Source organism: Penicillium daleae (assembly GCF_028827525.1).
Source record: "Penicillium daleae strain IBT 16125 chromosome Unknown utg000007l_segment0_segment0, whole genome shotgun sequence".
In the NCBI taxonomy this organism is placed as follows: Eukaryota; Fungi; Ascomycota; class Eurotiomycetes; order Eurotiales; family Aspergillaceae; genus Penicillium; species Penicillium daleae.
Window position 1 is genome coordinate 1,885,299 of NW_026623155.1, and position 26,003 is coordinate 1,911,301.

General features: G+C 52.5%; 9 protein-coding genes across 9 annotated transcripts; 4 read left to right on the plus strand and 5 right to left on the minus strand.

Moving 5' to 3' along the window:
- Positions 1-207: 207 nt before the first annotated feature.
- Positions 208-793, plus strand: N7458_007845 (DNA-directed RNA polymerase III core subunit RPC11; the record flags this gene model as incomplete). The annotated part of the gene is made up of 3 exons (XM_056911227.1): positions 208-220; positions 328-540; positions 645-793. 3 exons carry the CDS (start codon positions 208-210, stop codon positions 791-793), a joined length of 375 nt encoding a protein of 124 aa, XP_056764053.1.
- Positions 794-2,504: 1,711 nt separating this feature from the next.
- On the plus strand, positions 2,505-4,165 carry N7458_007846 (translation elongation factor EF-1 alpha; the record flags this gene model as incomplete). The annotated part of the gene is made up of 4 exons (XM_056911228.1): positions 2,505-2,592; positions 2,664-2,722; positions 2,820-2,958; positions 3,034-4,165. The coding sequence occupies 4 exons, from the start codon at positions 2,505-2,507 to the stop codon at positions 4,143-4,145; spliced, it is 1,398 nt and encodes a 465-aa protein (XP_056764054.1). The 3' UTR covers positions 4,146-4,165.
- Positions 4,166-5,488: 1,323 nt separating this feature from the next.
- On the minus strand, positions 5,489-6,801 carry N7458_007847 (MAGE domain-containing protein; the record flags this gene model as incomplete). Its single annotated transcript, XM_056911229.1, has 3 exons — positions 5,489-6,240; positions 6,363-6,693; positions 6,775-6,801. The coding sequence occupies 3 exons, from the start codon at positions 6,799-6,801 to the stop codon at positions 5,489-5,491; spliced, it is 1,110 nt and encodes a 369-aa protein (XP_056764055.1).
- A 566-nt stretch (positions 6,802-7,367) lies between these two features.
- On the minus strand, positions 7,368-8,015 carry N7458_007848 (putative pathogenesis associated protein Cap20; the record flags this gene model as incomplete). The annotated part of the gene is made up of 2 exons (XM_056911230.1): positions 7,368-7,862; positions 7,941-8,015. 2 exons carry the CDS (start codon positions 8,013-8,015, stop codon positions 7,368-7,370), a joined length of 570 nt encoding a protein of 189 aa, XP_056764056.1.
- A 3,102-nt stretch (positions 8,016-11,117) lies between these two features.
- On the minus strand, positions 11,118-12,335 carry N7458_007849 (60S ribosomal eL27 domain-containing protein; the record flags this gene model as incomplete). Its single annotated transcript, XM_056911231.1, has 5 exons — positions 11,118-11,360; positions 11,468-11,804; positions 12,022-12,077; positions 12,140-12,270; positions 12,295-12,335. 5 exons carry the CDS (start codon positions 12,333-12,335, stop codon positions 11,353-11,355), a joined length of 573 nt encoding a protein of 190 aa, XP_056764057.1. The 3' UTR covers positions 11,118-11,352.
- Positions 12,336-12,790: 455 nt separating this feature from the next.
- On the plus strand, positions 12,791-20,011 carry N7458_007850 (uncharacterized protein; the record flags this gene model as incomplete). The annotated part of the gene is made up of 2 exons (XM_056911232.1): positions 12,791-12,885; positions 12,994-20,011. The coding sequence occupies 2 exons, from the start codon at positions 12,791-12,793 to the stop codon at positions 20,009-20,011; spliced, it is 7,113 nt and encodes a 2,370-aa protein (XP_056764058.1).
- A 589-nt stretch (positions 20,012-20,600) lies between these two features.
- N7458_007851 (TLC domain-containing protein) lies at positions 20,601-21,892 on the plus strand (the record flags this gene model as incomplete). The annotated part of the gene is made up of 2 exons (XM_056911233.1): positions 20,601-21,080; positions 21,161-21,892. The coding sequence occupies 2 exons, from the start codon at positions 20,601-20,603 to the stop codon at positions 21,890-21,892; spliced, it is 1,212 nt and encodes a 403-aa protein (XP_056764059.1).
- Positions 21,893-22,578: 686 nt separating this feature from the next.
- Positions 22,579-24,197, minus strand: N7458_007852 (SWIB/MDM2 domain-containing protein; the record flags this gene model as incomplete). Its single annotated transcript, XM_056911234.1, has 3 exons — positions 22,579-23,097; positions 23,175-24,055; positions 24,107-24,197. The coding sequence occupies 3 exons, from the start codon at positions 24,195-24,197 to the stop codon at positions 22,579-22,581; spliced, it is 1,491 nt and encodes a 496-aa protein (XP_056764060.1).
- A 326-nt stretch (positions 24,198-24,523) lies between these two features.
- N7458_007853 (proteasome regulatory particle lid subunit RPN6) lies at positions 24,524-25,851 on the minus strand (the record flags this gene model as incomplete). Its single annotated transcript, XM_056911235.1, has 2 exons — positions 24,524-25,530; positions 25,584-25,851. 2 exons carry the CDS (start codon positions 25,849-25,851, stop codon positions 24,524-24,526), a joined length of 1,275 nt encoding a protein of 424 aa, XP_056764061.1.
- Positions 25,852-26,003: the final 152 nt, after the last annotated feature.

Sequence of the window (26,003 nt, forward strand, 5' to 3'; positions counted from 1 at the left end):
TGATTTTCCGGACCCCCCGCCGCACGAGTTAGCCGCGCGCCTAGCTATTTCCGCGCATTGGAGGTTTGCGATTCCAGTTAGCGATTTCAAAGACGACCGCAGGGTTGGCGGCGTTGGTTTCTTTTCTCTAAAGTCGTTACACTCTTTCTTGCGCATTCCAAACAAGAGAGCTATCGACCACTACGTTCAACCTAAGAAGCTGTCGAGATGCCGCTCGTCTGTTCGTGATATTCCTCCCCCGAGCCGAGTCCAGCGTCAAGCTGGGCCAGCGATGACCTTGAACAATAGCCTGAACCCTGCACTGACATATTTCCTTGCCCGCTATAGTCTGTCCCAACTGCAGCAATGTGCTGACCATCTCCCGGGCGGACTCGACCACTCAGTACCCGATGGGCGTGAACCGCTTCGAGTGCCGCACCTGCCCTTACGAAGACATCATCGGCGACAAGTCATACTATGAGAAGACCGAGATGAAGCAGAAGGAAGTGGAAGACGTCTTTGGCGGCGCAAACGAGTTTGCCAACGCCGACAGCGTTGCTAGTAAGTTGCAGACTCCAACATCCTGGGGGTCTTCCCAGGATCGTCTCAGGGCCGGTTGCAGGTACAGTACAGCTGACAGCTTTTTCTCTCCCTTTTTCCTGCAGCTCAATGCCCGGCGGAGAACTGCAATGGGGACCGTGCATACTTCTTCCAGCTGCAGATTCGTAGCGCCGACGAACCGATGACTACGTTCTTGAAGGTCGGTCTCTCCCTTACATATCACCGATTACCGTTTGCATGGACACGGGCATGACTGACAGGCGCAGTGTACGAGCTGTGGTGCTCGGTGGAGAGAGAATTGAGGGGCCTGGAAGGGAGCGATTGTTTTTGACTCTGCTTCGAGGTCTAATAGCATTTGCGCTTCGCTGTGCCCCTCGTTTATTTTGCATTTTGCTGCTTTTGGGGGGTTTTTTATAGTGCTTTCCTTCTTATCCCTCTGCTTTGACGAGGGATTGGATGTGGAAATATCACGGGCGTCGGGGGTCTGTTTCAGATATCACAAAAAATGGCGCATTTTGCGACCGGGTTCAGCGAAAAGGGCGTTTAGGACTGCAGCCAACGATAGAGATACCCCGGTTGAATTAGTCAGGCCCTACAACGAATGAATATATTTTCTATACTATATCTTCATCTATCCGCGTTGTTGATATAGCTGAATTTGGATCGACGTCAGTGGGAGCTGCGCACAGATCAAACGGCCAAATTGAGTCCCGGAAAAATTGGGTTGGCCACAACCACGGGTCCCCACGAGCGGTCGAGTCATTGACAATAATACAGGACTATGGACTATCTATGGATATAGCGATCGCTGGACTAGGCTTAAAAGAGAGCCCGACAGCAACAAAACAGGAAAAAAAAAAGTACTCAATTTGAGGACAATAGTATGATTTGTGCCTCTCTATTTTCTATACAATAATAATGTGGCAACACTGCACGACATGGTTGAAGTCATCGTGGTGGGTCCTGCTTTGGCGGTGACGGACTGCCCCTCGGCCGCGGGGTTCTTTGGCCCCTCGATAAGCTGAGGTGCAGGAGCAAAAAACTCTGCCTCGAGGAGCTCCCACCAGAACAAAGAAAAACAACCCAATACAACCCCCAAAACCTAGGTTAAAATCCAACAGTCAGAACTCTGTCCAGCAGAACTCTTGTCGAACGAGGGATTGGCCCGCATGCGTTGCTGCCCAGTCGACCAGCCGCCCCCATAGGAGGGCCAGCACGGGCAAATCAAGTGGGCTGGGCGAGGGCGATGAAAAAAAAATTCGCATCGAGTGGAGTCACGGAGGAGGACAGAACCAGGGAACGCAGAAGGAGAGAAGTCGTCGATACTTCGAATGACAATGCAAGTGTCCTATTGCAGGCATGTAGAGAGTACACACCCAGCCGCCGATGAAGATTCTGCTGGGCCCCGCCAGCGGAAGGAGACCTCTGCCCCTCACCTGCCCAATGGGCACACGCACTGGACAGGCATCAGCTGGGCATTGGCCAATCATAGTGCCCACAGCCGGTGGACAGTGGAGCCTTCCAGCACGCGGAAAGGGCTAACCCAAACCTCGCCTCTGGCCTGGTGCTCGCTTGCCCCTCCATATAAGGATTTCCCCCCCTCCTCCCCCTCCCACAGATTTTTTTCCTTTCCCCCCCTCGTCCGCATCAGTACGTATAACTTCCCCCCCCCCCCCCTTTCCACTTCCTCCTTCTTCTCTTCCCTCCTCTAACCTCTCTTCCTTTGTTCAGTACCTCTACGCACGCCGTAGTCTCTGAGCAATTTTCTTCGGAATCCTTCTAGTATCTTACAAAGAACTACAAGAATTCATTCTTGATCAACCGTCACCATGGGGTACGTCTTCTCTCACTTGCGCTCGTCCTTCGAGCCTGGTCGAACTCATCTCATCGCGATGAGAGCCATCATCTCATCGCGATGAGAGCCATCGACTCATCCCCAACCCCCATCATCCTGTGAATGGCAGCTGACTTTTCCCAACAGTAAAGACGACAAGCTCCACATCAACGTCGTCGTTATCGGCCACGTCGATTCCGGCAAGTCCACCACCACCGGTAAGCATCCCTCTCTCATCTCGCCCATCGAGGTTTCATCCTCAATGACCCTATTCTGATCCCCTCGACAGGTCACCTGATCTACAAGTGCGGTGGTATCGACACTCGTACCATCGAGAAGTTCGAGAAGGTACGGAAATCACAATTTTCACTCGACCCCTCCATGAGTGGGGCTGGGTGGTCTCCCACTTTGGAAAAAATTTTCGATGCTAACTCTCTCACTATAGGAAGCCGCTGAGCTCGGCAAGGGTTCCTTCAAGTACGCCTGGGTTCTTGACAAGCTGAAGGCTGAGCGTGAGCGTGGTATCACCATCGATATCGCTCTCTGGAAGTTCCAGACCGCCAAGTATTCCGTCACCGTCATTGGTAAGAATCACTCAACAATTCTATTATCCCATCACATTTATGATTCACGGTCCTAACATATCTCCCCCTCTACAGACGCCCCCGGTCACCGTGACTTCATCAAGAACATGATCACTGGTACCTCCCAGGCCGACTGCGCTATCCTCATCATCGCCTCCGGCACTGGTGAGTTCGAGGCTGGTATCTCCAAGGATGGCCAGACTCGTGAGCACGCTCTGCTCGCTTTCACCCTCGGTGTCCGTCAGCTCATTGTTGCCCTCAACAAGATGGACACCTGCAAGTGGTCCGAGGACCGCTACAACGAGATTGTCAAGGAGACCTCCAACTTCATCAAGAAGGTTGGCTACAACCCCAAGACCGTCCCCTTCGTCCCCATCTCCGGCTTCAACGGTGACAACATGCTCGAGCCCTCCTCCAACTGCCCCTGGTACAAGGGTTGGGAGAAGGAGACCAAGGCCGGCAAGACCACTGGCAAGACCCTCCTCGAGGCCATCGACGCCATTGAGCCCCCCGTCCGTCCCTCCAACAAGCCCCTGCGTCTTCCCCTCCAGGATGTCTACAAGATCTCCGGTATTGGCACAGTTCCCGTTGGCCGTGTCGAGACTGGTATCATCGCTCCCGGCATGGTTGTCACCTTCGCTCCCGCCAACGTCACCACTGAGGTCAAGTCCGTTGAGATGCACCACCAGCAGCTCAAGGAGGGTGTCCCCGGTGACAACGTCGGCTTCAACGTCAAGAACGTCTCCGTCAAGGAGGTTCGCCGTGGTAACGTCGCTTCCGACTCCAAGAACGACCCCGCCGCTGCTGCCGCTTCCTTCAACGCTCAGGTCATTGTCCTGAACCACCCCGGTCAGGTCGGCGCTGGTTACGCTCCCGTTCTGGACTGCCACACTGCCCACATTGCCTGCAAGTTCTCTGAGCTCCTGGAGAAGATTGACCGCCGTACCGGTAAGTCCGTTGAGGACCACCCCAAGTTCATCAAGTCCGGTGATGCCGCCATCGTCAAGATGATTCCCTCCAAGCCCATGTGTGTTGAGGCCTTCACCGACTACCCCCTCTCGGCCGTTTCGCCGTCCGTGACATGCGCCAGACCGTTGCCGTCGGTGTCATCAAGTCCGTCGACAAGTCTGCCGGTGGTGCCGGTAAGGTCACCAAGGCCGCCCAGAAGGCTGGCAAGAAATAAATGATTTGCGGATGACCATAAGCGACGCCGTGATGAATTTAATTTTATTTCTTAACACCAAAAATGCTTTTGATGGGATGGGAGCTAGACTTTGCTGTGTAGTCTGAAAAAATACTACATACAGATTCGTGACTCATGTCACTTGTTTTCTTTCTTTCTTCACAAGAACCGTAAAGTAGAAGTGTAGTTTGCAGTTGTAGATGACATGTAGATAGACCATACTGTCGACGAATACCTGTCATACGGTACTGTAGTCTCTTGTTTTGGTCGCTCCGTGGTCCATCTTGTGTGGTATTGAAGTTGATTGTGTGGTGGGGGTCAACCATCGCCAAGCGCTGTGTATGGCCCTGGTGGCTCAGCTTACGGAGATAGTACTACAGCATACTCCATACATTTGTATTGTACATCCTTAGTGTCAACATGAAACTCTCAGATAATATTCTTCTCTACCATAATCTTGATTTTGCATTTTCTCCCAGTACTCGTTTCCCGCCCTGGCTTACATGGTAAATAGGTGCCAGAAGATTGTGTAATTAGAGGGTGTTCAGGTGTACATACCGTGTGTTCTTCTCAAGTCCCTGGGCATGGGCACATATAATGTCCAATTTGCTTATTATCTTATGTGAGAATGTTAATTATAATGCCACTAAAACGTGGTATATATAAACGTGCGATTAAAAACGTTTTAGCTGGGGGGTTGCGAGGTCGAAGTCCACCATATAGGGAGAAGACAGTATTGGTACAGTTGAACGTGCAGGCGATCGATCGTGTGCCAAATGGCTGAAAGGTTTTAAGTGCCATAGCTCCTCTAGGGATAGGGTAGGTCCAATGGACTGGACAACTCCTAGCTAATGTGTAGCGCTTGAATAGGAGATCTTCTTGTCTTTGCTTTTCTCCCGTACTGTACTCGATACTTAGATTGCCGGAAAACTTCGACAAGTCGCCTTTGAGGGCTCGTTCTGGACTAAGGATCTATTCGATCGTGGCACTGGCCACGAGTACCAGTAACCATGTAGTCGGAACAAGCTGACGGCTTTCAATTTTGAATTTCGCGGGGTTTTTTAAATGAGTCACTGGGGCAATAGGTCTGTCCTTTATCGTCTATCATGGTCATGATTAGCTTCATTTCGGTCCGCAGATATACGGATGAAAGCCTACTCGTTTCGGTTGTAATTCAAGCTTTAGATTCTAGATTGTTAATAGTCATGTCATTAGGTTCGTACCGGTCCTCATTCATTTTGGTTGGGTTAATTGAGAACCTAACCTCCGGGTTCTGGCGTTGAAACAAATTCTCAACTATCTTCAATATCTGGGTATCAATAGCACAAACACGCCTCAGACGCAAAATCAATCGCTCTCATACTTGACCGAATCCTCCGTGTCTGATTCCTCACTGGAAGACTCAGCCTCAGACTCGTGTGCAGTAGTAGCCCTCCTCGAAGACCGTCTCGGTGCTCCACTCGTCCTCGCACTTCGAACTGCTTCTCCAGCACCACCACGGCCATTAACCGTACGCTCTTCCTCCCGATGCTCCTCGTCTTCCTCCTCCTCCTCCTCCTCCTCGTGCTCACGCACACCCACAATCCCCAAACTGCGTCGAAGTCTCTCTTCAAACTCCGCCCTCATCTCACGCTCCAACTGCGTAGATCCCTCCTCCCCAGCACCAGCACCAGCACCCCGTCCACGCCCATAAACCTCCCGCACAAGACCCGCCACCCCCGAACTCCCAACCTCAACTTTCCCCCTCGGCCCAACCATAAACTCAACAATCTCCTCGTTACCATCCGACTCCTTCGTCCGCACGAGATACCCCTCCTTACACAGCCGCGCGAGCAATTTATCCGTCTTGTCAATGGGCGTGTAGTCCTCCGCGTTCATGCGGCGCAGGTACCGCGTGAGTTTCTGCTCACCCAATGAACCGCCGTTTAGCGAGATTACGGCGATGATAAAGCTGTATAGTGCGGTGTAGGTGCTTTCGGTGGTGGTGGAGGGTGCGCGTGTGGGCGGGATGATGGCGGGTGTGCGGTATGCGGTGGGGAGAGTGGTAGTGAGGATCCAGGATTTGGTGCTACTGGATGGTTTTTCAGATTTTTGGGCGGCTATATATCAAGAAGGAAAGGAAGATGGATTAGTCTTTGGTTCTCCAATATGTATGAGGAAGGAATCTGTCTCTGTTGGGATGTTGTAGATTGGAAGCATATAAAAAGAAGAAAAGACTCACCCCGCCGCTGCCCTATAGTCACCTTCTCCCTCGCGGGCAACTCAACCATCTCCATGCCAAATTTACTCCGCAACAGCTTCTGCGCCGCCTCAAAGACCGCCTTGAACTGTCGAGTACCCTGTTCACCAAGTACCTTGGTACTGATATCCGTGCGCCGGATGGGTAGTCGCGAGTACTCGCTCGCCAGTGCAAGGCGCACCATCTTTTTGACCATGGCGTCTAGACTGGATGGTGCGCCATTGTCGCTGTCGCTGTCAGACATGTCTGCTGCTGGGGAGGCGGAGTCGCTGCGTGGTCGTTGGCGTCGGGATGAGGAGGGGTCGGCGTTGGTCTGGAGTTTGTGTTAGAGGGGTTTTGGTTGATGGTTAGAAGGGAGGATGGAGGGTATTTTGGGGGGTGTCTGTAGTCTTACCGCCCGGCGTTTGCGAACTTGAGACATGGTTGTAGAGTGTGAGTGGGAGTGTAAGGTGTGTGGGAGATGGGGTTTCTTTGTTCGCGAGAGTCTGGAATTGTTTGACGCGACGCGACTATCGGCACTTGATTTGGCCGAATCGGGCGTTGGTCCGTGCACGGCTCTTATCTCTGGCGCTTGCGGAACGGAAAGGAACGAGCTACGTCTACTACCTCGAGTCTTTCGCTTTCTACACAGTGAGAGGTTCAATTGACGAAGACAATATTACGGTGTTGCACAGCAATTGAATTGTGTTCATATTCGGAATTTAGGATAGGCGCAGTCTTTCGCATGACGTAACGCTAACCAAGTCAAGTATAAGTAACTAGATGGCGAACATATATCAGCGGGAACTGTCGCAATTACATCTCCCGATAGACCCAGGACAAGCACGGAGATCAACCAATTGAGGGAACAATCATCATAGAAAACAAAACCACAGTATAAATGATCGCAAAGACAGGTATAATTTTCTCTAAAAAACAAAAAAGACCACACGAAAGGAAAAGAAGAAAAAAACCAAACGCTCAAGGAGGAGACAAGAACAATCTACATCAGTGGCTGTTGGTCTTCTCGTTCACTACTTCCTTGGCCTCCTCCTTGGCCTTCTGGAACCAGGTAGTGAGATAAGTCAGCGACTCAGTCGACAGCACCAGACTCGTCGTGATGATAGCCTTGCTGGAAGCGACGACGCCATCACCACCGCACTTCTTGTACTCAGAGCCGTAGATCTCGAAGAGATGCTGCTTGACGTCGCCAGCTACACGGACCGGGAACCCAGCGGTGTTGTAGATGGTGCCGCGGATCTTCTGAGTTTCTTCACGGATGATGGGGAAGCGCGAGTCGATCTGGCTCAGGCCCTTGTCACCCAGAGCATCGGCGCGGGCCAGGTAAGGTGCGACATAGCTGTAGGGAGTGGAGAAGTAGGGCAGGACTGGCTTGGCGAGGCGGGCGTAGGCGTGGTCGCTGAGCTCGATGGACTTGGCGCCGTAGGGGTTGCTCTTGAAGAGGGAGATGGAGTCGGAGACGACGGGGTAGGAGGTGAGATGCTGGAAAGGGGAGACGAGAGGATGTTAGAATCGATATCTTGGGTAAATATCGATGGTAGGGGGAGGGTATATTCTTACATCGAGGAATTGAGAATGAGTCTTCTCGCCGTTCACAATTGGTTGACCCATCATGTCCGAGTGGGCGTGGGGCATTAAGATTTCAGAGGGGAAGAGGAGGAGAGAAAGATAAAGAGGGAGACGAGCGAGAGAAAATCCAGGAAATGACGAGGTATGATAAAGTAGGACAAGCGGGACCTGTAGGACAAGAGAGACAACGGAGACTAGGATAAAGTATTTTTTTGGTAAGAGGAAGGTGGGCTGGCAGGAAGTATATACGACCATTTTTCACATGTGATTGCTCGATTGCGCTCTCATTATGCAATTGGCCTCCTCGAGGGCCCCAGCGCAATGGCATCATCTGTGCACACTCCCCTGGTTTGGGGGGTTTGAACTTTGAGCTAATTGCCATCCTGCAGGTGTCGCATCCACTTCTACTGAATCGAATGTTATTCTTCCTCGTCCGGAATTGCATTTGGGTTCTCTCGTGGTTCTTGGGTTCTTGGGCCCTTCCCCTCTCCCCCTCCAAACCTAGTCCCGTATCCCACCTGTTACCACGAGCGAATGTAGCGACCGTTCTTATCGCGACTGTATATACTACCTGGCTATCTGCCCACCGTTCATCATTCGCCCGATCAGCAGTCGTTTGGCGCGCAATTACCGCTCTCGTCGAGTTTGCGACACGAGCAGCTTCTGATAAGCTGGATTTTTTGCATGTGATTGCGGGTCCCAACGTTGACGCATTCGATTTTCAGGCCCCACCAGAGGTTGCTGTGCTCGCCCAGAGCGACAGGACAGTACAAACTTCTCGTCAACCACAAAACTGACTGGCCCGGTTCAACCTCCTCCGGCTTCCCGTAAAAGAGGTTCTTTTGGGGCTTATTGTTTCGATCTAGACTCGGCTTCATCTGAACAAACGAGTCCTCGATTGTCCTTCTGTCCTCTGTCCACCAATTGAAGCCCCTTACCTTTCTCTACTCTCTTCTCTGTGTTTCATACTTCTCCTTCCAAACACCCATTCCGGAAACCAGATTCACTCTTATCAGGCATGTTGTCGACCTGCATGCTTTAGTCTCTTTTACCGCCAGCCCCTCGACGACCGTGACACCTGCAGATCCGGGATCAACTTACGCCTATCCCGCGAGTCCAGCCTCGCCCGCCCTGCACCATTGTATCCACTCCCTCTGGCCTGAGCGTCGTCCGTTTGAACCTAACATCCCTCAGCTCTCGACCCATTCACAGACGGCAAGACTTGGGGGCACCTTCACGAGAAAATAATGCGCATCCATCAAACTCGGATACCTAAGCTTTCCGTACATGCCATGCCATTTTCACCCGGCAACCTCTCCCCCCTTCGCAGTACTTCTGTACTCGATAGTCTGTCCTTCATACAATGCCAAGCACCTCGCAACAAGGTTTCCCAATTTTCAACTGTAAGGGTCTAGGTCTGGCCCGGTTCTCGATCGGGCCCCCGGGACGCTGCCCGCCGGGCGTGCAACTGGCGAGCTGGGTGATTCGTCCTGAAATCATCCGATTCTCGGCGATTGGACCATCTGGCCTTGCACAATGAGAACCGTTGAGGTCATCACTTTCTCTGGCCTGCTGGGCTTTATTATCCACTGCGCGGGGGTTTCGGTTGGTCAATGGGGTTTAACATTCTATAGGAGCAAAGGTACCAAAAACGGGTGTCATGTCGTGCTTCTTCCTGGATTAGTCGATGGCATTGCCTCAGAGAATGACAGAAATGCTAATACTGTAGCTCCTGTCGATACTCGATACTCGTAAAAAGAACGGGAACACGAAGCACGGCAAGTATGGCGCTGGACTCGACTGTTCTGGAAATCCCTGTGCAAGCACATGTCTCTCATCGATTCTGTCGACTGATTCGCAGGGCCAGTCCAGTGTCTTATTCGTCCAGATGAGCGACGATAAGTGCTCCTGTAAGTCTACTGTACTTACAGTAGCACGGAGGCTACCGAATTATGAAACTGAAACTTCCCACTAAAATGATTGCGTTGCTAATCGAGAGTGGGCAATGGAATGGCTGATCTGGGTGGCAAGCCGCGAGGGGAAAGAGTGGCCATGGACGGAGTACCGGGTGCAGTAGGCTAGTAGTCGCAAACAAAAATAGCGTGGGCCCGAGCCCGAGTGGACGGTGAGTGGGATGGGATGTTTTGCATTAGGTGCTAGAGTAGTCGGGTTTGAGTATTTGAGGGTAACATGGCGAGATTCGTTTATGCACGTCTCAGGTTTTTTATGCCCTCGGAATAGTTTGGTTCTTTTTCTAGGTGTGCATAGTTTCGACATGGGTGCTCGTTCTCGTTTGGCATTATCATTCGCCTAGCCATCGTACTTTTTGTGACTACTGTAAGTTGTATGTTAGCCTCTTATAACCGACAATCCCTTCTCGATATAGCCGCTGTGGCGAGTTGCGCCACTCCGAGGAGTGTTTTGCACTCTTGTACTTTGTAAAAAGTCTTCAGCTTCAGTTGATCGTGAAATTTCTATGGATACTCCGAACACAGTAGATATTATCAGCCATGGCGTGAAATACCACCTGCTCAAATAGTCCATATCAATGGTAGATCAAAGCCACCCTTGCCCAATTCTCTAAACCGATGGTCCTATCAGAAGACAAGAGGACCTCTGCAAGTGGCAGATCGCCTCGCAATGCTTTCCTGAAAACTTCACATCTCGGCTGTAACCCGTGCTGCATAGTCGCCGCTGTCAATTATCAACCGCGGAAGCTCATGATAATCGCGTTGTCCTGTGTTTGGGGGGGCGAGCTATTTCACATGCGATGTTGGGAAAGGGCCGACGACGTGGGACCCGGGGGCCAGTTGGAAACCGTAAATTCGGTACGGAGTACATACGCTCGATGTAGTTGAGATAAGATTTCTGATACGATCACATGGGTGTGAAGCCACGGGTCACCTGGGCATTCTTAACTTGAATCTAATTTTGACGTTGATCTACGACGACGGGTGGGGAGGTGTACTGATTGTTGGTGGTTGTTGGCGCACAAGGAAGATAGATCAAGGCCCACCCGATGCATCTGGAACGAGATGCGAACCGAAGCAAAGAAAAAGCGAGTGCGAATCTTGCAGCCGAAAAGAGGAGTCGGAAAGCGCAGGTTGGCGGGTATAACGGTGTATGTGTAAGTTAGGCTAGGTAGCATGCACTGGAGAATCAATTTGAAGCAGATGAAAAAAAAGTAATTGTTCATGTTTTCCATTTCATTTAGACGGACGCCAGTTCTTTGCGGCGCCGCCGTGCAAACTGGAGTTCATCGATACATTCCCGATTCTGTTTCCAGCTATGGTATATGTCTTCCAATCCGTTGCAGGGACCGAATGTGCTCGATGCTTTTTTCCCCTCGCCATCCCCTAGGCCCCTGCGCGCTCAAAACGACAAAACGCCCGAGTAAAACCGTTTAGAAACCTGCATGTCAAATGTTAGTAAAATGTGGATATCGCATTGACAACATCGAATCAAGTCGAGTGGTACAGCAAGTCGACTCAGTTCGACCAGGTGGACTGGAAACGTACGCAGAGCAGTGAAGAACCAGCGGTTCTTGCCGGAGGTGTAGCGGTCCTCCAGAGCCTTCTTGACGGTCTTCTTGGCGTCCTCGCGCTGGGAAACCTCCTTGAAGGTGTCGTTGGAGACAACACCCTTGAGGCCCTCGAGCTCCAGGGTGTAGCGGGTGGGCATCAGGTGGTTGTAGTTGACGACCTTGATGAAGGGCTTGATGCGGCTGCGGCGGTCGACGAGCTTCTTACCCATGCGGCGGGTGACCTTGAGGGGGTAGCGCTCGATACCGGCGACGATGGCGTAGGGGAAGGGGTGCGCCTTGGAGCCAGTGTCGTTGGGCTGGACAATGACGACCTGAAAAGTCGAGACAAATGCGCTGGTCAGCCAAAGTTTCATCCAAATCTCGAATTTTCCAGTTTCCATTTGAAGATTCTTTTGTCCAGGTCTCGACTTCTTCCTCGTTCAACAGATATTTCCCTCCTATTTTTCTTGTTCTCATGCATTCGCATTTCCTTGCCAATATCTGGTCTCTGGTGCTCGGGGAATAGGGAAAGAGTCGGATTTGTCGTACCTTCTTACCGGCGAAGCGGCCACGGGTAATGATGGCCACACGGCCAACTTTCATGACTGTCGCGACATTCTCGTCAGTATGGAATCGGTCAAGGAAATCGTAGAGATCGAATACGTACACTTCATTGTGAAGGTCCCGGTGGCGGCGAGGTTTGGCGGGTGGTTTGTCGAGGTGCGGAACAGTCGAGATCGAAGTGTTCGGTTTTTCGCTTGGGCGGGCAGAGGGTTCAGGGCAAGCGTGATTTGTGTGCTGGTCTGTGATTGGGTCTCTTACCGACTGGTGTCCACTAGTCTGTTTTGGGAGTATTTCTCCATTGGGACTGGGATGCTGGGGACTCGGATTAAGATATAATCCGGGATGACCTCATTAGTTAGCTCTCACCGCCCTCAGACCACAAAGTGGGTACTTTGGGCAGAAAAGCGGTTTGTTTACATGACGACGGAGCACTTCCCCGTTGCCCCCTCGTTGCTTGTTGCTATGGCGCTTCAATGGCTTGATGATGTGGTGGCCGCGTAGTGGTTCCTCGCTCCACCTCCGCTCTTCCTGTTATCAAAAGCAGATCTCCCGGCGATTGATACCTGCCTTTCACCGTCTTTTTTCCCAAACGTCCTTCTTGCGTCTCTTAGCGAACCTCTGGTGTTGATATGCCTTGACGACCCTTGTTTTCATCCCTGCACGCATTCTCTCAGCACATTCCGTTCTTGATTATTGTCAATACCTCTTTGAGACACCTTGATTCCCTCTACGACTTACGAACCATACCCACATCATGCCGTCCCAAGAAAGGGACGCTTCTTCCCGCGATCGGGAACTGGTCCGGCTTCCAGGCATTCACACCGAGTCCAGCCGACTTTCTGTTCCAATGTATGTCGATGTTATTGATAATTACCCTTGATTCTCGATCCTCGATTGATCAGACATCATGCCTCTCGTGAGTAATTTAAGATTGTCACTAAAGCGCCGTAAACGCAGGTGGGACAGCTCAGATCCCGAGCGTGCGCCTCCGCCGCTGCCATTGAACCCTCGCTCCATGAGCCCTGCGACCAGATCCAATGTGTCGCCCGGTATCCAGGCTGTTGCAGCCAAGTTCGCAGACAAGTCGAGCGATACTACTCTCAGCACCTACACAATCAACCCGATGCCCAACAAATCTTCATCCCCAGAGCGGTCACTCGTCAAAGGCTATCACAAGCGCATGCAGTCGCTACAGCCTTCAGACACCAAGGCTGACGCTCGATCTGAATTCCTCAATTACCTCGAGAATCGGTCTCCAGAGCGACCTCTTCGTGCTACCATTGTCGACCCGACGGCCAAATCGCAAGACACGAGCAAGACCTCCGATCCTTCCAGACCAAAAACCGCAGACCGAGAACTTCCCAGCTTCTTGTCGAATCGCTACCTTTCAAAACCTATTCTTGGAGAAAGTACTCCTCCCTCCGCAACCATGTTGGCTATTCAGAACATGCAACTTCCGGCCGAATCCGACCCTCCCTCACCCTCGAAACCTCCTAAGATGATCACCGACCGTCCCGCGGCAGAGCCTCAAGGACATACCATGGATACGCTTGCATCGCAAATTTGCAGCTTGACTGATATTGCTAGCAACTTGCAGCGTGAGATGGCCAATCTGAGCCGCCGAAGCAAGGACAACGCCACCGATCTTATCAGTCTAAAAGCAGCAACCAATGCGCGCGATGAAGATATTCGGAAGAGTTTGAAAGATCTCTCGTCCAATCTGACGAGTAGAATGCTGGATGGTGATCTTACAAGGTTAGATCTCAGTGCGCTGTTGAAGCCTGGAGACGCCCCTAACCACAGTGAGCCGGATAGTTCTCCCACCTCCAAGAGAAGCTACTCTGTCCCTCGAATGCCGAGCCCTAATCCTTTTGCTTTCGATCGTGATATTGGCGGTTCACCCGCACCAATCAGCGACGGTTCAGCCAGTATTGCTCTACTCGAAAAAGTGCTACGCGAAATGGCTACAAAGGAAGGTGAGGAACGGCTATTGGAACTCGTCGATGAGATCAAATCGCGTCCAGCTACGACCGCTTCGCACAAGGATGCCGATGCCAAGATTACAAAAATGCTCGAAGAGATTCTCAACCTCGCCAAACAAGATCCTTCCAATAACGCTTTGGTGCGCTCCTTGAAACCTCGTGAACCCGCTCTAGCGAATGACTCCAATGTCGAAGCTGCGAGATCCGCCTCGGCGGGATCTATCATGGACCCAACTGCCGCTGTACGGGCCCTCGACGTGCCGAAGGGCGACAGGACTATCGCTGGCAATGAGAACATGCTGGCCCTGCTCCAGAGCGTCAAAAACAGCGTCATGGAGAGCGGTGGTATGACCAACAGCGTCAAGGCTCTGGTCCGAGAGTTGCGAGGCGAGGTTCTGGGTATGGGTCGCGATATAGCACGCAAGTTGGAGGCTATCGAGGAGAACGACAAGTCCCAAGAGCAGCCACAAACTGCGACACCCGAAGAGATCGCAGCCGTGGTCAACGACAGTCTTCACGACCTTCGAGATCAACTGGCTGCTACAATCAACGAAAGCCGACAGCACTCCACCGACTTGACCCAGATTCGCGCAGCCATGAACAGCGCAGAGATTTACGCTGCAGTGAAGAAGGCCCTCGACGAGTTTGAGATCCCTCAGCCTCAGCATGCCGAGCCCCATGGTCCAGTCATGGAGAAGGAGGATATTTTGGAGACAGTTCGCGAGGCATGGGAGACCTACAAGCCAGAGATCGAACTCCAGAACTTTGGTCTTGAACGTGATGAGATCCTCGACTGTCTATCAGAAGGTCTCAGGGACTATCAGCCAAAGCACGAACAGTCTGTTACCTACGAGCAGGTTCTGGCTGCCGTCCAAACGGGCCTTCAGAACTTTGTGCCTCCTCCAGTCGACCACCCGCCGATGATTACTAGAGATGAAATCATTCTCACCATCCGCGAGTGCCTCGAGAAGCCTGAGCCCACGTCCAGATCCCTGGACGAGGAGCATGTTCAGCATCTTAGTTCTATGCGCGAAGAGCTTCTCCAGGCAATTGCAGAGCGTGCTGTTCCCGAGACATCGAGAGGCCTAGACGAGGAGGATATTCAACACCTCCACTCCATACGCGCAGACATTCTCCATGCGATTGCAGAGCATGCGACTCCCGAGACTTCTTCCAGGAGCTTGGATGAAGAGCATATGCACCATCTCCACTCCATTCGTGACGAGATCATTCATGCTATCTCAGAGCGCGTTGCCCCCGATCACTCTTTGAGGGGTCTGAACGAGGAGCACGTTCACCATCTCAATGAAATTCGTGACGAAATTCTTAATGCTCTTACTGGATCAATGGCTACACAGAGCATGCTCAGCAGGGGTTCCTACGACTCTGGCCTTGGTCGGGATGAGATTGTCAGCGCTGTGTCCGATGGTTTGGAGGCGCACTTTACGACCGCAAAGGGGATGGAAGAGCCACGTATCTCTCGCGCGGACGTTGTGAACGCTGTGAACGATGCATTTAGCACACAGCACATGGCTCTGAGTATCGGGACCACCTCACCCATCTCCCGTGAGGAAATCATGGCAGCTATTGCCGACGGCATTGAGATGTCACAGAAACCCCAAGAGGCCAGCATCTCACGTGAAGAGATCATGGCAGCCATCGCCGACGGTATTGAAATGTCACAGCAGTCCGAGAAGTCGGCTCTCATCCCCAGTGTCCAGCCATCCCTCTCCCGAGAGGAGATTGTAGAGGCTGTCTCCGAAGCGCTCGAGAAGTCTCAAGAGTCCCAAAAGTCCGCCCTCAGCACCGCGGTGCAGCAGCCAAGTATCACTCGTGAAGAATTGTTCAACGCTGTGGTTGATGGTATCGAAAGTGCCAACACTATGACTCGCGAGATCGAACTCAACAAGGATGATCTCATGGAGGCCATCAGCGCTGGTCTCCAAGATGCAAGCAGTTCTGTCAATCTGAACGTTGGTGACCAAGTCATGACTCGCCTTCAGGACGTCGTTGATGGCATGAAGGAAGAATTCAAGCAGTACTCCGCCGCCAATGGCCGGGACACTGAACAGGTACTTGACGCTATCAAGGATGGCCTTGAAGTTGTTCGACGAGAGATCGAGTCCTATGTTGCCACGGTGTCTGAAGTTTCAGGAAAACATGAAATCATCGACACTGTCAAGGAAGGATTCCGCTTGCTCCAAGCTGACATGGAGAAAACCATCAATGATGCCTCTCTGGGCAATGCCTCCCGTGGAAACCCTGATACCACAGAACTTCTGGATGCCATGGAGAAGGAGTTTCAGCACTTGCGTGGAACAATCAGCACTCTTCTTGTCCGCGATAATGCGACCAGTGACAAGGATGAGATCCTGGATGCTATCCGAGATGTTTCCGAACAGCAAAAGACCAAGAGCAAAGATGAGGAAGTTCTCACCACCATCCGAGTCGAGTTTGAGAACTTGCGCGAGCGCATGGACATGAGTGTTGTTCGTGCCGAGCCCGGAGCTGACAAGGACGAGATTATTGCCGCACTTCGGGAGCACTTCGACAACCTCCGTGAGGAAACCATGTCCAGGAAAGATGGTGCTGAAAGCACATTCTCTGCTACCAGCGAGCTGCTCGATGCATTCCACGATAACATGGATGCTATCCGTGACGATCTGAAGAAGCTCATGGACAAGCCCACTGACTTTGACACCTCCGAGATCCTGGACACCATCAAAGACGGCCTTGCGGACCTGAAGCTTGACATGGATTCCATTCGCCAGTCTCAGAAGGAGATGGATGATGCCGAGACCACTCGGGGTGGCGAGCTAATGCTTGCCAAAGAGGCTGCTTTCGGCAACGATATCGACAGTTTGAAGACTTTAATCGCCGAGCTTCAGACCAAGGTAGAGTCTATCGATTCTACCCCTCGCGCTGCTGAGCCAGACGAAGATGCCCTCAAGCGAAGCCATCTCGATGAGGTCCTAATGGCTGTCCAGGAGGTTCAGGTTGCCATGGGCGCTCTAGGCGACATGGGTGCCAGCCGGGAGTTGCATGAATCCGCAGCTCGCAAGGAGGATACCGATGCCATCCAGGAAATCCTTATGAGCACCAAGGCCCAGATTGATGACATTGTCTTCCCCTCTCCGGACGAGATCGCCACATCGCAGCATATCTCTACCCTTGAGACGATGATCCGCGAAGCCAAGGACAATATCGCCGATCTTTCGACTCGCTTCGACGCTGATGCCCCTACCAAGGCTGAGATTGGTGCTCTAGAAGGCCTCATCAAGGACGTCTGGATTGCCCTAGATGAATTGAAGAGCAAGACCAAAGAAGGCGAGGAGGCCGACGTGGAGGCTGATACCGATAAACTTATGAAGTCTGACCTCCAGACTGTAGAGGCCATGATCTTCGAAGTCAAGACTCAAGTAGATGAGCTGAAGCTACCTGATGTGGAAACACTCCCGACCAAGGAGGATATCCAGGAGCTGTCTGCGCTCGTTACCGACTTCCGCGAGAAAATGGAAGCCAACAACGAGATGACTGCTCAAGGTTTCGAGGCCCGCAAGGTCGAGCACGGTGGTCTTGCCGAGAAGATCGAGGAAGCCAAATTCGTCGTTGGTGAACTGGGTGACGAGCTTAAGAGCAAGCTAGATGGTAGTGCCGAGGGGCTGACCGAGCTCAAGACCCTCCTGGAGGGCCTTGCAATCACTGCCGAGAACTTCAGCACTGTTGAGAACATCAAAGAGCTGAATGATCTCATTAACCGAGAATTCGAACGTGCTCGCGGCGAAGAAGATGCCGGCAAGCTTGACAAGGAGGAGCGCGATGCCGCCGCCATGGTCAAGCACGACGAGACACGCGCTGCCATCATCGTCGAGCTTAGTGCCAAGATTGACGAGAAGATTGGGGAGGTCATGGCAAAGTATGAAGATGCACATGCTTCTTTCCATTCCAAGTTCTCGGAGTGCGAAGAGCGTGATATGGCGCATTCAGAGGCCGTTACCAGCACCAAGGGTCTTGCCGAGGAAATCAAGCTTGTCATTGGTGCAATGGGGACTAGTGTAAATGAGACCTATGAGCGCATTGGTGTTGACACAAAGACTCTCTTTGAGAAGGTCGATGAGTCTTACAACCGCATGGAGGAGATGCAGAATGAGGTCAAGACACAGCAAGAGCAGTCTCGAGGTGAGACCGAGCGGGCAGCCGCTGCTACTGAGCGAGTCGAGAGCAAGCTTCTTGAGTTTCACCCCCAGATTCTGGAGACAGTCCAGCAGATTCTGGATGTTGTTAACCAGCACTACGATCACTCTCAAAAGTCTAGCGAGGAGGTCAAGTCGGAGCTGTCTGCCCTCCCAAGTGCCATCCCAACTATGCTGCCTGCCTTGCCTCCGCCTGAGTCGTCTCGGGACCTCGATGATGATCCCGTTCACACCAAGCTTAACGACCTCTTGGAGCATGCTAAGAACAACCAAGTCCAAGAGGTCCTTACTACGCTTTTGGATCATTCGAAGAACGACCAACTTCATAATAAGCTTGATCGTCTGCTAGACCGAGGCTCCGGCAACGAAGAAATCTATGAGAAGCTCAACCAAATCTTTGACCACGCCTCTAGTGGGAGTGACTCTGTTCATGAGAAACTGGATGCCCTGCTCGAACGCCCCGCATCGGAGCCAGAGCATTCTGTCACTCAGATGATGAAGCTTGACGAGATGCACAAGGACATAATGGAGAACGCCCGCCGGATGAACGAGATGTTTGCCGCTCAGTCCGCCATTGTTGCCGAGGACACTGAGCGCAAGCGTCGTGAAGCCGAGGATGCTGCCATTGCATTGGAGCGCCGGATCGCCCAGCGTGAGCAGGTTGAAGCCGAAATTGTCGGACTCCATGAGGAAAAGGACTCACTCCTGAAGATGATCCACTCTCTCAAGACTGAGAAGGATGAACTTGTCAAGCAGAACACCAAGCTTAGCAAGGAGGTCTCCGGTCTCGAGACTGCCCTGGAAATTCGTTATGAGGAGATGCAACAGATGGAGGAGCGTGCCGATGGCCTTGAGAAGCGCATCCTGGAGGGCGTTCTCGACCATGCCCGCTCGGTCTTGCTCAGCCGTTCTGGTAGCATAAGCGCCATGAACCTGAAGCGCAACCGCAGCACACGGTCTTCCCGAACTCGTGCCCGCAGTCCCAGTGTAATGAGCACCACCAGCACTGCCCGCGATTCCAAGGATGCCCGCAGCCTTCTCGGGAATGGAGTTGGCATGGCTCTGAAGCGCCGAATGCCCACAAGCCTCCAAGGCGGGCCTACCCCAATTCAGCCAAACATTGGCAAGGAGCGCCGCATTCTCAGCTTGAGCCATGTGACGGGCAATCGAATCGCCGATCGCCAGGTCAGCGCGAACAGCGGCATTTTCAGTCTGAAGCGCAGCCACTCGGTCAAGTCCAACTTTGCCCTTCGGAAAACCTCCTTGCCTAGCCGAACCTCTATGGCCAACAAGGAAAATGAGGCTTTCCACGAGGAGGACGAGCCCGAGAGTGAGGTAGACAGCACTGCTGGTACAGAGCGCCGGTCGAGCTATGCCCCCACCGATCGCAAGACATCGTACGCCGAAACTTGCACCGACAGTATGTGCAGCGGTGTCGCTGAGAGCGTGGTGTCAACAGATCGACGAACCAGTGGCATGAGCACCGGCACCGTTGACATGAGCACTGTTAGTGGACACGAGGATGCCGCCACCAGCTCTACCACCGATGACGACCAGAGCTATGTATCTGGCAGGGAGTCAGAATCAGATGACGACGACGCCATGACTGCCCGGGAGGACGATGATGAAAATGACGAGGAGGCAAAAGACCCCGAGACGGAGGATGAATATGAAGCACGGGATGATGCCAACCGACCAATTTCGGATAATGCTTCTGTCATGGAGGCTGAAGTCTTGAAGATGCTTGAACCAGCTGGTGACAGTGCACTTGGTACCGAGTCAGCTATCAGTGCTGCGTGAGTTTCTTTTGTTTCATGACGATCTGGAGTTTCGGGTTTTATGTGTTTTTCCTTCGTTTCATATACCACTTGTGTGTTTGTTTGTTTTTTTTCCTATGGGGCTTGCATGAACTGCTGTATGAATTCCTTTTGTGATTAGTCATGAATCATTATTATCTTCTGATGGCTCAATGATCTTGTGGTGTAGTCAGTAGTCTTTCCCCATTTACTACGTAGGATAGTCCTTACATCGTACATAGTTCTTTGTCGTCGTGTGAGCGATCTTAATTGAGCAGCGGGTCACCTGCCACGATAGGCAGGTGGTCAGGTGATGTCCCAACGGATCTGGCTGCCTGAGGCCGTGCCGAGGCCTCGTGCTCCGGAGCTTCACTCCGCTCCTGCTTATTCCTTTTCTTCAAACTTGACAGCGTCTGGAGTCGTCTCTTGTATAATCCAGAGGTCTGCCAGTGTCCTCGACTGCTGGATGGTACACCAGGATTCATTCCTGGTATCCCCGGCCTAGATACCACCATCCCAAACCTCATTTCTCGACACCAAGCTCCCGACGTTCGATAAGAGCTGGTCCTCCAGCGCCTCTGCTGAGAGCAACTATGCTGGACCCCCTAGGCGCCCCGCCCGAGTGGCTGCGGACTTTTATCGAGCCCTATGCCCTCGCGCTGAACAGTCCAACACTTACCGAACATATTCATGAAGTGATCGGCGCCTTTCTCTTCTATCAGTTCATCCACTCGGTGGTCTCGCCGTGGTTGTCGCCGATCCTTTTCCCCCGCTCATACCCGGCGCTTAATGCCCGCACCAAGTTGAACTGGGATATCCATGTCGTCTCCTTCATTCAAAGTGTGCTGATCAATGTCATGGCACTGTGGATTATGTTCGTCGATGACGAGCGCCGGTCTATGACAGCTGGTGAGCGTGTCTTCGGATATACCGGTGCCTGTGGCTTGATTCAGGCTCTGGCTGTTGGATACTTTATTTATGACCTGATCGTGAGCGCTCAACATCTTTCGATGTTTGGCATTGGGATGCTGTTCCATGCTGTCAGCGCGCTCTGGGTGTTTAGCCTTGGCTTTGTACGTTGAATACAATTCCCCTCTAGCATTTCAATGGCCCGAAGAAGCCTTTACATGGCCGTCTGTCTAATCATAAACAGAGACCCTTTGTCAACTACTATGCTCCTGTCTTCATCCTCTATGAGCTCTCCAGCCCGTTCCTCAATATCCACTGGTTCCTTGACAAAGTCAACATGACCGGCAGCCGCGCCCAGTGGTACAACGGCATGATGCTCCTCTCCGTCTTCTTCTGCTGTCGCCTGGTCTGGGGAACCTGGCAATCCATTGTTGTCTACAAAGACATGTGGTATGCACTCCAGCACACCTGGTCTGCGGCTTCGGCGTCGCCCCTTGAGGCACCCGTGGATATCAATGCCAATGTTTTCAAATTGCGGGACGGCGCCATGTGTGTCGACGAGACATGTGCTCGCGCTAATGCCGAAATCGCCCGCTTTAAGGATTACACGTCCGGCGGCGTACCCACCTGGTTGATCCTGACGTATGTTGTGTCCAATCTGATCCTGAACTTCCTGAACTATTTCTGGTTCTCGAAGATGGTGGATACTGTCCTCAAGCGCTTCCGCGGCCCCCCTGCTGGTGCCGAGGAAAAGAAGCGGGCTGAGGAGAAGCCCGCGAATATTGAGGATCTCGCACGCGAGGTTGTCATCGAGGCTGCCGCGAAGCTGGTGGAAGAGGAGGAGGGTGTAGTCATGAGGGGCGAGCTGCCTCTGACCGCTGAGCAAATCTCATCGGCCATCGATGCCACTCTCCCCGAGGAGTTGCGACGGCGCCGGGCAGAGTTGATTGCTAAGATACCACTACAACGGTCATAATCCATACGCTTCTGTATAAAGGAGGTAGACAGTGGGGAGAAATTTCATCACTAGCTCTCTGCGTTGTCTTTAAATCGGACCAGCCTAGGAGCCGAGTTTATGGCGATCTTGCTTTTGTTCGTTACGTGCATGAACGCGACACCGCGTTTTGGGGTTTCTGTTGGTTTTTCATGAGTTTCTTCTCTATTTTACATAGGTCTTCGAATTCATGCTGAATGTGTACAAATTGATTAAACCTCCTCGCATGTATCTCAGACACCATCTGCAGCCTATCAGGGACATTTTGACAGATGGCTGCATAGACAAAGGTTGTAAACAAAACTTGACGACGGGGTAGGCCGTGGGCAAGTCTTTCTATCCAAAGCTACCGGTTGTCGAAGTCTGTTGTAGTTCCAAACAGCCAAGGCAGTTTCATATCTTGGCTGTGCAGCCTTCATGTACGCCTGGCATGCCCAGTGGCATTTCCAGCGACAGCAACACTATATCAATAAGTTACACTTTAGAAAATTGGAATGTCAAGGAAATTGAAGGACTGTGTCATGAACATCGAAATTTTGAAAATGAATAATTAGCCCTACCATACATACCCTAGCTACACCAGACCAAACACCGCATGAGCGCCACAATCAGAAAGTCAAAGTACATAAAAAGCCGCCATGGCAAAAAAATCCCCGACATCAAGTCAATCACCGAGGTGTTGCCGCCTCAGGCTTGGCCAGCATATAACGTACTGCCTCCTTCGCCACGGGGGTCTCCCAGGCACTCTCCGGACCTCCACGGCGGAACTCAGGTCCACTGCCATCGCCCACACCGTTGGCATCGCCAAGAATGGTCTCAAGGTCGCGTCGCTGGGAGTTGACCCAGCGGCGCAGGAAGGTAGCGGGATCCTTGCTCAGGGCAGTGTAGAAGGAGTGGCGTGCGCGGGAGTGGGTGAGAGCCTGGACAATGAGCGCGACTTGGTCGTCCATGGCGGCGATCTGGCGCAAGCCGGCTGTGTATTGGGGGTTCTGTGTCAGAGCCATCATCTTTTGGCGCAGAGGGTCTTCGACCGCTACCTGAATGTCGTAGATGGTGGGAGTGGGGTCCTTGTGGAATTCCTCATCGACACGGATAGTATAAGGAAGCTTGATCGGATCCATAGGGCTGGTGTGGGGCCCAATGCTCTCTGGAATCTGCGGGAAAAACATTTGGTCACGGCCGAAGATCTGGGGTGATTTGGTTAGCTCAATCGTTGGCCAACATTCAAAGCATGAGAGCATTTCCAGGGATCAAGGTTACATACCGAGCGTAGGCGATGGTCACAGCGTACTTGTCGCTTCTCCTCGTCTTCTTGCAGCTCCATGGCGCGAATGTAGTCCCAAATTCCGAGCACGATTCCGCTCCGAGTCTCTTCCTCAACGTCCAATACCTCAGCAAGTTCCTTGCTCAGCTTGTATCGCTCGGGCGTCTCATCTCGCACCAGGCTGATGGTAACGTTCACATTTTCCTGAGAACTGCGAGCGAACTGTATGCTATCGAACTCGGCGTTTGCTGGTGCTGACGTCGCGTTTGCGGGCGCCTGGGGTTTGGTCCAGGCGACAGGCTTGACTTCATCAGCAACATTGCTGGGTGGCGAATCGAAGTCGACAGTGACAGTCTTGAAGAAATGCGAGAACCTCTGAGAAGGCTTCTTTGACTCTGTCTTCTTCGAACCACCTGCCGCATCCTGGTCCTGGTCCATAGCATCACTCTTTTCACCCTCATCCTCATCCTCGGGAACGGTAGGATCATTATCGTCGTCCAGCAACCGGCCCTCAATGCGCACCTTGTACCGACCAGAACCGGGGTTGGTGCCGGCTCCTTGCCACGGCTGATTCTCGACGGTGTTGGTAATCCAGATGCGAAGGGTACGGTACTTCTTCACAGTCTTGCTGATAGAGTCTTGAATGTCCAATCGCTTGCGCACGATAGCGGCGTCGAGTCGCTTCTCCAAGTCGCGAAGGTTCTTGTATTGTTCGACGCCCTCACCGATGACCACCTCTTCGATGCCTTCGGGAATGTTCTTGTCGGTCGGCTTGCGACTGCGGCGCAGAGCCGCATCATTAGGTTGGGGCATTGCGCGATGCGCAGCCATATACTGGGGGTTGACCGCATGCTGGGGCATAGGAACGGGCATCGCGCCAGCTACCTCGGGGTTAGAGAAGCGCGAACGGGGAGGTTGGAAAGGGGACGAACCTTGTCCTGGAGGTCGCCGGGAGGCGGCTGGGGAACGCCCAGCAGTCTGGGGATAGCCCCGGGCGTAATTTGGTTGCATTGGAGCGTTCATTGGCAATCAATCAAGCAGGGGCCCCGGCGAGATGGGGAGGAGGATGAGGACGAGTTGAGATGGACCAGAAGTCGCGATTCTTTTGCCGCTCACCGCCTAACCCGATTTGGAAAGTCGCGAACAACACAGCTAAAGGCTATTATTATTGTGACCATAGGTCATCTCAACTCCACTAATGACCATAATAATGACTAGTTGCGAATTGAAAGAAAACTAGGGGATAGAAAGAGCCTATTTATGCAAAAGTCGTGCATAGTCTTTGATTATTTCCTATGGTGCCCAACATAATCGCATTGCCATGAATCCATTGCGTGCTCCATTTCTCTCTACTCCAGAAGCGATGCCTGGTTAGTATACAGTCCTTCCACCACATTACTCAGCTTCTCGATCGTGTCCAGAGCAGCGTCATAAGCCTGATCACGTTCCGTCTCGTCGTACACAATCAGACATCCCGAGCCCTGGTCCAATACACCAATGATGACCTTATCCAGGATCATCTGGGACAGCTTTCGCTCTACCTGCTGAGTATCCAGGCCGACCATTTTGGCAATGTGATCCAGTTCGACACGGCTGAACGGCTCGATAACCTTAATGAGGTTTTGCTCAAGCATTGCATCGTAGAGACGGCGAAGGTGATTGCGGATAAATGTGTCACTGCCGAGTTCGTACCGGTAGTCGGAGAGTGCCTTCTCGTATTCTTCCAGGGAGCGGTTGGCATGAGCTCGCGCCACTGCCTTCATAGCCTCCAACCGGGGGCTGGCGTACTTCTGGGCCTGCTTGGAGCCCAAAAGCTGAGTGACATCATCGACCAGGTTCAACATAATCTTGCACAGCAGCATGTACTGCAGGGCTGCAGTAGCCAGCTCTCCTTCATCGAGCGAGTTATACCCCTCCAGAGCCTCGATGAAGTATGAGAACGCGGTAGTGAAGTCCTTGTCCTCGGCGTGCAGCATACCACTCTGCATGTCCAAACCAGCTTGCAAGTTCGGGGGTGTGTAGACGGAAGCAGCAGACGTCCGTGCTGCCGTGAGGGCAGCTCGGCCTTTTGGCTGGTTGCCAAGGGCATGGTAGGTCCGGGACTCGAGCAGCTGCACTTCCACCAGCATGAGTTTATCATCCAGACGCTTCAGCTCACGGAGCAAGGAGTTGATGAGGGTGAGAGCGTCGTAGTAACTTTGCTTCTGCATATAGATTGCTACCAGGCGCGCTTGGAGGTTCTGTCGGAGGAATGACCGCCGCTCGGCAATGGCCCACTCTATGCATGATTGGATGACGGCAACCTGAAGGTCGAGGGTGTTGGGGATTTCGCTGATGAGGTCCAGAAGTTGGCGGACTACATTGTCACTGTTAGCAGGGCTACTGATATATCCGATGGTTTCGATGTACCTAGCTTGGCTGTCTTCGCTTTGGCGAATGACGAAAAGGTGTCTCGGCTGGTCTTGATGAGGTCTGCGATATCCTGTGGCTTCTTTGCATCCCGATACAACTCTCCCAGTCCAATCAATGCCTGCTCATAGTCTCGCGATGAAGCCTCTGTGGACCCTGGGCCTTCAGAGAGGATTGTCTGGTAAGTGTTGGCGGCTTTGGAAGGGTCCTGCTTGGTCAGGTCCCGGACTTCCTGTATCCGTGGCGAGACCTGCAAGGAGGCGGCCATGATTGAAAGCAAAAGGTGATAAGGAATGGATTGGTGATTGGGAAAGAGGTCGTTTGAACACAAAGAGGCGTGGAAGGTGATTGATGACAGAGCGGTCGTTAGGTCGGCCGGACGTGAATCGGGGAGCTTGGAGCTGGCAGCTCTGGCGCTCA